The 11,333-nt window shown below is 45.4% G+C and overlaps 1 protein-coding gene across 1 annotated transcript in view; it reads left to right on the top strand.

Moving 5' to 3' along the window:
* Window positions 1-3,904: 3,904 nt before the first annotated feature.
* The window catches only part of MMP24 (matrix metallopeptidase 24), a 43,206-nt gene continuing 35,777 nt past the window's right edge, over window positions 3,905-11,333 (top strand). Inside the window, exon 1 of the mRNA XM_047069767.1 lies at window positions 3,905-4,102. Coding sequence (XP_046925723.1) covers window positions 3,905-4,102 — 198 coding nt within the window. The remainder of the gene's footprint in view (window positions 4,103-11,333) is intronic.

Genomic DNA, 11,333 nt, shown 5'->3' with positions numbered 1-11,333 from the left:
GAGTGGGATTGCTTTACATTTTTGAAAACCTGTTTAATGTGTGACTTAATGGAAGATAGTTGTATTCTCACATCTACTTCTGCAATCTGTTATGAAAGCCTCTGAAAGATCACACAGTCCACTCATGAGGAACGAGAGTTAAAAAAGACAAACAATGCTTAGTATTGTTATGAAAATAGTTTTGATATCACAGACCCCCTGAAAGGGTCTCAATCACACTCTGAGAATTGCTGGCCTAGAGCATAAAGTCCAAAATCCTTAGCGTGGCATTCGTATATATCTGTGCCTTTGGATATACAGTTCCTTTTGCACTCTATACAGCAAATTCCTGCTGGTCATTCAAGGCCCCTCTCACCTCCTGCCATCTCTGACAGTTAGCTATTCCTTTCTCTCTACTTTCATAATATTTTTCTTTTCTCTTATAGCACATATTATGCTAACTTCTTGCTATGTTTATGTCTATCTCCCCAGATGACTATCTTTCTAAAGGAGGCAACTGGAAGCTAATCTTCTTTGTATCCTCAGACCAGCTAGCACCCAAAAGATAATTAATAAGTATTTGTCGAATAAAGAAATAAGAGAGGAGGTGAAGGGAGAAAGGAATCTAGTTTCCCTATGGTGAGCTCTGGTACAGATACTTCCTAATAAGATTAGCAATATCTACGTTTCTCCTAATATCTGCTCAGTTGACTATATAGTTTACAAAGTGAATCCGAACCCTTCATGTGGTCTCTCTTTATGAAGCAGAGAGGGCAGGGTCATTAGTTTTACTTTACAAATAAGGAAATGGAGGCTCAAAGAGATGAAATGACTTGCCCAAAGGTGCACTACAAATTAGGGACAGCCAATATTGAACCGTCTAAGTCCTGTGTCTTTTCCATGAAAAAAGGGAAAAGAGAAGTCAGTGCCCTGGTGATTCCATCTGATGGTATTACTCTGAAACCTCCAAACCTCTTCTTGGGCTGGCTTCAGAATGGTCTCCAGACCTTCTCTACTAGGGACCTACCTTAGGGTTATATTTTATAAGCATCCATTCGTTTATACCAATCTCTTCCCTTTTTATCATAAACTACCTACCGTCACCTATGTCTACCATCCCTGGTGTCTGGCTTGAATGTACTATTTCTTCCTTCTGGAATGCACCTTCTCCCAAAGCTTCCAACGTTGAGTAATTTGTTGCTCTTTCCTCAATGTTTCCATAACACTCTGTTCCCTATCTCTGTCATAATTTAGCATGAAACCACATGACTTGTTATGTCTCTATCTCCCTGCAAGACTGTGAGCAGGAAATTCAATGGTGTGCATGCAGTCTTCAATCTCTGTGATCTCCCTGATTCTGCCAACTCCTCCTCCTCTCCTTGAAATGCTCCTCCCTTTTCCCATATACTCCACAACTGTGAGTGCTTAATCTTTTGAGCACTCTTTAGACTGAATATGTATGTCTCAACACAGGGTCCACAGCTTTTTGGTTTTTCTACTCCAATCTTTCAGTTTCTACTATCATATTGACCTTGGGGTTTCTAAAATATCCATTCCCCACTGTCGTCCGAACTCATTCCTATACCCTCTCAGGGATCTGGTGGCTGCCTCAGTCTCTGCATGCCAAAACCCTTTGGCATCTTTCTCCTTCTGACACCTCTATTTCTGTGAAGACACTACCATTCATCTCCCTGGACTTGTCATTACTCCAAACCCCTTTCCTTCGTTTTTGGCCCAATGTCTCTTAACTCTTCCCCCAACCCTATCCTAGGGGAAAAAAAAGTGTTCTGAGGTCAGGCTTCCCCTCTGCCACTTACGATCATACAAAATTGGCAAACTCAAGAAAATAAAATAAAATTGGCAAACTTATTCAGAGCTTCCACTTCCTCATTCTAAGTTGGGGGTAATAATAATAGTGAATAATAAAAATAATGAATAGTGTCTATTTCATAGAATTTATTTATGAGGATTAAATGAGATATAATCTAGTAAAGGGCTTAGCCCAATGTTTAATACATACTAGGCATTTAATAAATGTTAATTATTATTTTCATCATTATTTCTTTATGCCTAGACTAGTGCAGTTGTCCCCAACTAATTTCTCTGCTTCCTCTGGTCATTATTCTGTACACTGGAAGGGGAACTAATATGGACCATTTATTAAGTACCAAGCACATCATCTTCAGAGCAATCTTGTGCAGTAATATCAACATTATTTTATAAAAATGGAAGGGCTGATATTTGAACATAGGTCTGATTCTAAAGCTTGTTCCCTTTCCACACCTCCAAATTACCACGTAACCATAAAACGCCATTTTCCACACACCATCCTGTTTAAAAAAAGCCTTCAATCACCGCCCCCCCCCCCATTTCACTTCCCAAATTCATTCTCCTGGGAGTCAGTCTTCTACTTCCCTCACCTCCCCGGCACTTTCCTATAGGAACCCTGTGCTCCAGAGAAAGCATCTACCTCTACCACCCCAACCACATCCTAAACACTTTGATCTTCCTACCTGATATGCCCTCCTCTCCATTCCCCTCCCTTTATTTAAATCCAGCCTTTCCTTCAAGGCCTGGAGTCCCACCCTTCCATAACACCTTTCCTGACTTCTGTCCCCCATCAAGTCTCTCCTGACCCTTGGAGCACCTGCCTGTATCCTTTTTAACACTTGGTGTTTGCTGCCTTTTCTTTGCACTTAGGTTTTCTCACCAGACTGTAAACCTCTACACTTCAGGGAGTCCACCTCTCCTCTCTCTCTCTCTTTAAGTCCCAAGTAGTCCAAAGCCATATATATACACACACACACATATATATGTGTGTGTGTGTATATATATATATATACATGAGATATATATACATGTGTATATATATATATATACACACACACACATATACACACATTTATATGTGTGTGTATATATATACACATGTATATACATATATACACATATACATATATACACATATACATACATACGTATACATATACATACACACATATACACACACACATATATATGTGTATATATACATATACATATATGTGTGTGTGTGTGTATATATATATATATATATATATGGTGTTCAATACATATAGGTTATTTTGGATGAAAGATGATCTTCTCAACTGGTTGATCTCTCTCCAACTTGGGGCTAGGGCGGGTGGGAGGGGGAAACGTTGGCAGTGAGGAAATGAACTTCACCTTAATTTCATCTAATGTCTCCCAGGGCTGCTCCCCAAAACACTCCTCAAATCTATTCCTCGGTTTCTCACCCTCCCACCCCTCCCTTCTCCCGGGCCACCCTCTCAGACCTTCTCCTCCAGGGCCACCCCCGCCGTCACCCCAGGCCATCTCCTCAGTCCCCTCCCCCATGGCTGTCTCCCAGACTCCCCTTCTCCAGTGCCACCCCCTCAAACTCTGTCCCTCAGGGTTAGTCTTTTGGCTTCGGACCCCCAACCCAGTATATCTTCCCCAGAGCCATCGCTATCGCGTGGTTGTATCTCTGGGACTATTTATTTAGCCTCTCCCCGCTCCCTCAGAGCTGCCCCTAGACCCCCGCCTTCAGTTCCATCCCTTTGGACCCTCCCTCCAGAGCTGTTCTTCTGGCCGCTGAGACCCCTCCCTGGCGCCGCTCCCCGGCCAGTGCCCCAGGGGTGGCCCGGAGCCGCCGTCCCCGCGGTCCAGCCCGGGTGCTGCCCTGGTGCCCCTGGCCGCCCCCCGCCGGGGCGGGGCGCGCGGAGGCGGGGGCGCGCTGGCGGCCGAGGCGGCGGCGGCGGCGGCGGCGAAGACAGGCGGGCCGGGCGCGTGTCCGCGGCGCCGTGACTCGGCGGCTCCGCAGCGGCTGCAGCGGGAGGACCCGGCCGGAGCCGCCGCCGCCGCCGCCGCCGCCATCGCAGCCGGGCGGCCGGGCCCCGCCGCGGGGATGCCGAGGAGCCGGGGCGGCCGCGCCGTGCCGGGGCCGCCGCCGCCGCCGGGCCAGGCCCCGCGCTGGAGCCGCTGGCGGGTCCCCGGGCGGCTGCTGCTGCTGCTGCCCGCGCTCTGCTGCCTCCCCGGCGCCGCGCGGGCGGCGGCGGCGGCGGCGGCGCGGGCGGCCGAGGCGGAGGCGCCCTTCGCCGGGCAGGTGGGGCTGGCGCGCCGGGCCGGGGCGCGGGCTCGGGGCCTCCGGGCAGGGCGGGGGGCGGCGCCGGGGCCGGGCCAGGGTCGGGCGACTCTTGTCTCTGGGGGCGCGGAGGTGGCGCGCGGGGGTCCGCGCCCGGGGCTGGGCCGGGAGTGTGGTAGGGGGGACCCAGGGCAGGGGCCGGGAAGGGCCGCGGGGCCGGGAGGCGCTTCAGCACCGCGGACAGGGGCAGCGGGCGGGGGCGGAGCGGGAGGGTCGGGATTGTTGTGGTGGCGGTGGGGTGTGTGGCCTGCATGACTATGTGTGAGGGAAACCGTACAACGCCTCGGAGTAAATAGTAAGCGCAGCCAGTATGTTGTGGGTTGGGAGAAGAAACCAAGGATGTTCAAGCTGGAGAAGAGAGGATGGGGGGGTGGGGGACGGGAGGGCGGGAGGGCGGGGAAAAGACTCGATCACTGTCTTCGTATCTGAAGGGCTGTCACGTGGAGGAAGGATAGACTTGCTCTGCGTGGCCCCACAGGGCAGAATTAGGGTCAACAGGGGTGGGGGTAGGGGCTGCAAGAAGACAAATTTCAGCTCAATATTAGAAGAAGTTTGTAACAATCAGAGCTGCTCAACCAGCTTAGGAGGCGGCGAGCCGCTCATCACTGACATGTGCAAGCAAAAGCTCCATGAGGAGATTGGATGGATACATGCATAATAATAATAATGCCAACTAGCATTTACTGAGCACTCACTAGGGGCCAGGCCTGGAGCTATGATTTATATCCTCATAACTACTCTATAAGATAGTTGTAATTATTACACCCCCCCCACCCCCCGCCGTTTTACAGATGAGGATACTAACTCAGGGAGCTTCAGTAACTTGCCCAAGGTCACACAGCTATCTAGTGATGGTGCTGGAATTCTAACCTAGGCAGGCTGACTCTAGTCCCTACATATTTAACCATGACACTATTCTATATCACAGAGGAGGTGGGGAGCAGTTGGATTAGGTAAATTCTCTGGTATCTTCCATCCTGGAGGTCTGCAGTTCTAATAAGTGATAAGTAATAATTTAAGACAGTAGTTCTTTGCTGAGGAAAATTAGAGTGATTGCCTCATTTAGCCTGAGATATGGAGTGTGTTTGTTGAAGCAAGAAGTCTGTTCAGAAGAATGTGCTGGAACAGGGATTCTTAATTAGGCATAGGACTCAGGGGGCCTGAAATTTTGTGCAATATTGTGTTTGTGCATGCAAATGTATTGTTCTGGGAGAGAATCCCTAGATTTCTTCATACTGTCAAAGGGGTACATGATTCCAAAAAATTAGGGTGTGTAAAAAGTCTCTTTTGCCACAGTTGGTAGTTGTGTTTCAAAGATCTTGTTATTGCTGGTTGACTTTTAGTGGAAACTTTCCCTAGCCTGTTTGTGTTTTCAGCTTTATTACATCTCAAAGTAATGCATTTCATAAATTTGTTTATGCCCTCTAAAAAAGTAGGATCCCCTTAGTCTTCCTGAATGCAAAGGGTGAGGTGGGAAGAGCCTGGCCTGGGATTTAGGGGGCCTGGGCTTTAATCTAACCTTGGCCCCTGGTGGCTTCTTACCTTGGGCCGTTTCCTTGCCCTCTCTAGGCTTGAATTTTGCCATCTCTAATATAAAGAGATAGGGCTAGATGATCTCAACTCTGAAACTCTTTTATTCCTGTGATATTTCAAGCATTAAGAGGAGACTATTTTCTTAAATATGTCAGGATTTGGAGGAAAGGTTATGTGTACTCACACCTTATCAGCTTTATAGGCTTTTATTATTCCACCTCTCTTAGCCTTTGTCTTTTCATGCTTAAGCTTCCCCCTTATGACCAGCCATCCATAGAACAGCCACATTCATCCTCTGGGTCATTGTAGTTGCCTTTTTTTAGATATCCTTGGGCCCTAGTTTTCAATAGATGTGAACCTGACCACTGTCCCAAATGTGGGACTCTTTAGTCTTGCACAAAGGAAGGATGATTTCTTCTTTGGTTTTCAGGTCCATTCCTGCTTCTGCCTATCCGTTTGCCAGCCTTCCTGACCTGGACACGTTAGGACAATGCCTTTAGGAAACAATCTGCAGTAGTTCCCTGATCCCTTTCCTGGGTCAGAAGTGATAGCCTGGAACCCAACACCCTGTACGTGGATTATTTTTATCAGAGTGCATTACCTTACATTTCCTCACATTGACGTTTATCTGCCATTTTGCATCCCACTCGGTACCTTCCTTCAGCTCTCTCTCCTTTGGCAGAGCATTTCCCTGCCTGAAAGGGTTTAAGATGATCTGCAGTCTTAAAATTTTCACTTTGCTCTACTTCTGGATCACTTATAAAAAATTTAAAACAGACAAGTCCCAGCATGGTCTCCTGGGGCCCCCTGAACTCTTAATTTCCTTTCATTCCAAGAAGTGACCCTTTATTTCTATCTATTGTTTCCTATCTTTAAGTGACTTCTCAGGCCCTGATTAAAAACAAACAAACACCCACTACCCTTAATTCCATGATGATTCCATTTTCAATGTCTAATATATTGTCCAGAAGTTTCTAAAAGATAGAGGAATTACATTCACTGCTTCTCTCAACAATTTGTACCTAATTATTCCTTCGTTGAACACTAGTAGGTCACATGATTGAAACCTTACAGAAATACAGTTGCTTTTCACCCAGCATATAATGTTTAACTCCTCTTTCTGTTTTTTAAAGCCTCTGGAGTCTGACCCCACACTACCTCCTCACTAGAAAGCTGCCTTTCCCACTGCTCATCAGTATACATTCTTAATCCAGACAAGCTTGTCTCTCTTTTATCCTAAGACAGACTACCTATGTTTCTCTGCACATCTGCACATGCTGTTTGCATCTGTATCTCCACTCATCCGTGACCTCTCCTTAAAGTTTCAGCCCCCCCCCGGAAACAAAACAAAACAAAACAAAACAAAACAAAACAAAACACCTGAGTGGCTCAGTTGGTTAAGTATCCAACTTTGGCTCAGGTCATGATCTCTTGGTTCATGAGTTCAAGCCCCACATCAGGCTCTGTGCTGACAGCTAAGAGCCTGGAGCCCGCTTCAGATTCTGTCTCCGTCTCTCTGCCCCTCCCCTACTTGCACGCACTCTCTCAAAAATAAATAAATAATAAATAAATAAATAAATAAATAAATAAATAAAGTTTCAGCAAGCCCTGCTTCTTCAGGAAACTCTCTGACTTCTCTAGTTATTTAGTTCTCTCTTTTCAGGGCAACACCCATTTAAAATTTTTTAAAATATTTAAACGTTACTTGGGAGGAAAAGTTGCAGTTCTTAGGCAGGGCCTAAAAATGCTTTATGTTTTTAGATTTAATACACCGCCCAATGGTCATCATTAATTACTCAGTTACTCAGTCAGTGATTCTACTCTATCCCTTGTGCCAAAAGAGTTACATGGATCTGAAATAGATACTTATGGACAGGTAGGTCTCAAGGTCCCTTCTAAAATGCTTCTTAGGGACAGGACTCATTGCCCACCTGTCCTTCCTTCATTGGAAATAGAGGTTATTCCTTTTGGCAGGTGGTCCCACAATTTCACCCTTGGGTTCTTTCATAACCTGCTCAGTAGGCTGTCATCTAATGGTAGTGACATACAATAGAGAGGCATGGAAAGGTGGCTGTGACTTTAGACATCACCAAATAAGCACATACTAGTACTTCATGGACACTTATTGAATTGCTCTGAGTTGCCCAAGGACACAGACTCTGATAGTAGATGATTCAGAACTCAGAATTTGACCTGGTCTCCTGACTTCTTAGTTGAAAGCATTTTCACTACCTTTGACTTTTGATTTCATATCTCTGATCTTTCATTACCAAAAGACAAAATGAAAAAAAAAAAAAAACACCTCATTCAGTCTGTTTCCTCCTTTGCATTCTTGAGTTTTTCTTTTGTATTTTGCACATCAGGGGATCCCTCTGATTCTCTAATTGCCTTCCTGTGTTTGGTTTATTTAAAGCATCTCTTTCTCTTATGATTAGCTGAGTAGAATACCCTACAAATAATGTTTTGGCCCTCCTACTTTCCAGTTTGATTCTGAGGAAGGTCAGTGCAGACAGAAAGAGACAAGCTGATCAGCATGGTCCACACAAGTAACAAAGTGTGATGCCTGGATCTAAGGCATAATGGACTTCTGCCCTCTAGATCAGTTTTGAGGGATCCACTCTGGGTGGATGGAAAGCATTCTTTGGTTTACACATATAGTCAATGAATGTCAGAGCCCTGGATGAGGCTAGTGGTGGGGCAGGCCTATTAAGAAGCACTAACACATTCCCAAACCAAAAATTTCTTCCAATATGATCACAGCCTCCCAGTTTATCTTCATTTTTATCTGTAAAAAAAAAAAATTCTCACTGTTAGGAAGTTCTTCCTTTTACCTAATCTGAATCTAGTCTGCTGATTTTTTTTATTCATTTTCTTATTATTACTGTGGCTTTTCCTATTACTTTAACGGTCTCTTATCTGAAAGGTGCTTTGCACTTTCCAGATGCTGTCATGTGTGTGGTCCCACTTGATCCTGGCAACAACACCATGGATGAGTTAGGGAAAATCTTGTCCTCATTTTATAGATGAGCAGAGGGAAACTAAGAGAAATGGTGTGACCTGTACACATCTTGTCGAGGGACCCACATGTAGCTAATAAACAGTAAGGCTAGGACTAGAAGCCTGATTTTCTGTCCTTGGTCTGAGTTCTTGTTCTAGATTACCACAATAGCCTTCTTTTCCACTTTCAGGCTTGTCCCACTCCAATCCTTGAAAGAGGTTTTGGAGCAAAGGAAAGTAAGTTGATTGATCTTAGGACATGCCTAGCCTTATAATATGGTATAGTTTGACTCAAAATGAGAGGAACCTGTTCTTAATAGATTGCAGCCAGTGTCTAGAATAATTCTTGGCACATTCTAAGTATTTTTAAATTGATATTATTGTCTGTGCCCCAACCCCCCCCCACCAGCTTCTCAATAATGCTTGGTACACAAAAGTCAGTACCTTTTTTTGAAGAATAAATGAATACATGCCAGAGGAATAAATAAGGGCTGGGGACCACAAAATGGGAAGGAGATGAGGCTCGCAGAGAGAATGTTTTAGAAAGAGGTTGGTATTAAAGATGAACCTTTGAGGGAGGAGAAGGACAGACAATAGTGAGGGGGCAGTCCAGACAGAAGGAAAACCAGGAACTAAGGCTCCACAAAAGCACTTGGCATGTTTGGGAAACAGCAGATAACTAGATGTGCCTGAGGCATCGAGTTACTCACTATTTCCAGTAAGAGTGTATGAGAAGAGGCTGGACAGAGGGAGGCTGAAAGCAGATTGTGAAACTGGCTTTTGTCCAAAGGCTGAGGGGAGTCATTAAAGGTCTGTGAGCAGAGAAGTGACCTGCTCAGAGCCGGGTTGAGAGGTGGAGGGACTGGGGCCTGTTCCTGAGCCAGCTGGGAGCTGGCTCTAGCCCAGATGCCTTTAGCTTTTTCCTAACATAACTCAGATCTGTGTACCCATTTTAGGGAATCGTGTGTGGATAAAAGTTGCGAATCCCAGCTCCAGCCCTCCCTGGCTAAGGGATTTTGGAACAAAAGCTTTGGTTTCTCTGGACCTTGGGATTGATTCCATTCACATCCTTTGCTAGTTTTCCTTCATCATTATCTCATGCATTTGTTTTGAAAGGCAACTTTGAACTAGGCTTTAATGACATATAGGAGAATGGCAAAGCCATATATATAAAAGGCAACATTTTCTCTCAAAGATCATACGTGTTGTTATAACCAAGTAGGTAGAGAAAAACAAGGTCGATTAACAACTTTTGTTAGCCATAATGATTTTAAAACTCAATTCTATACCACACACACTCATGGGCACACTGTTCTCTGTGCCCCAAAAGTGCTGAGCCACAAAGATGGGGGTCATCTGTCAACTCTTTCTTGCCTCACCTGCCTCAACAGAATCAATCCCCAAGCCCCAGTGATTCCTCCTCCCAAGTAGATCCTCTGTGTGTCCACTGCTCCCCACCTCCACTGCCTCCTTCATGTCTGAACTTCTGTTATACCTCGTCTGGACTTCAGAAATTTCCCACCTGCTCAGCCTCTCTTGCCTGCCTCTAATCCTTCTTCAAATGGCAGCCAGAACGACCTTTTAAAAATAAATCTACACAGGGGTCAGTTCTATCCGAAGCAAATATGGCCAAAGCTAAGATTTAACAAAGCTGGGTGGCGATTATCCATGGTTTGTTTTTATTATTTTTATCCCTCTCTGAGTGCTGGAAATATTCAATAATAAAAAAATTTTTAAACAAAAAATCTGATCATGCTCCTCCCACACTCACCTTGCTTCAAATGGCTTTTAGGGTGAAGGGTTTTAAAGTACTATTAGTACTCTACTATCCCTTTTCCCTTTTGATTCTTATTATGGAAAATCTCAAATACATATGAAAGTAGAACGAACAGTATTATGAACTCCCTTGTATCCAGCACCCACCAGGCTGCTTAATAAGGCCTCTGAGGACCTGCATGACTGAGTCCTTCCCACCTCTCTAGCTTCCTTCTATCTAGACCATCTTCTTACTAAACTCTGGCCACCCTGGCCTTCTTTCTCTTTCTCTAATGTGCAGGCTCCTTCCCATCTCAGGAATTCAGTAAAATATTCTTTCTCTGGGGATGCTCATTCTTCCACCTTCACCCAGTCTTCTTCTACCCAAACACAGATCTCCACAGAGATGCCAGATACTCAGGGAAGAGCCATCCCTGACATCACAGTCTGTATCTCCTGTCAAACACATTCACAGCGCCTTCTCCCTTTCCTTCATTCCAGTCAGTGAAACATCTAGTCTTCCTTGTCTGACTCCCCCACCAGGGTGTAAGCTGCAGAGTTCTGGGGTGAATGGGGAGGGGGGGGTGACAGGAACATAAAACAGTATTTATAATGTAATGTGAAAGATGCTGTGAGTGAGTGGTACATAGAATGCCATTGGGAGAGCCAGAAGAAGTCCAGTCACCCTTGGATAGCCCTCCCCGGTGAAGTGGCATTCAAGTTGCAGTTTGGTGGATATTTAATAGCTCATCATGGACAGGCCGTGTGGGAAAGGCATTCTACAGAGGGCAGAGGGAAGGCACAGAGAGAGGAAACTGCAGGATGTATGCAGTCAACACAAGTAGGTCAGTAGCTACAGTAGGTACCCTTGGGGTGGGCAGTAAAAGGGTAGGACATGCCTGACAGA

This window comes from Lynx rufus, unplaced genomic scaffold (assembly GCF_022079265.1).
Source record: "Lynx rufus isolate CCGP_SWC_20201006 ecotype Redwood Valley unplaced genomic scaffold, mLynRuf1.p SCAF_8, whole genome shotgun sequence".
NCBI classification, from domain to species: Eukaryota; Metazoa; Chordata; class Mammalia; order Carnivora; family Felidae; genus Lynx; species Lynx rufus.
This window is presented reverse-complemented; position numbering and strand designations above follow the sequence as displayed.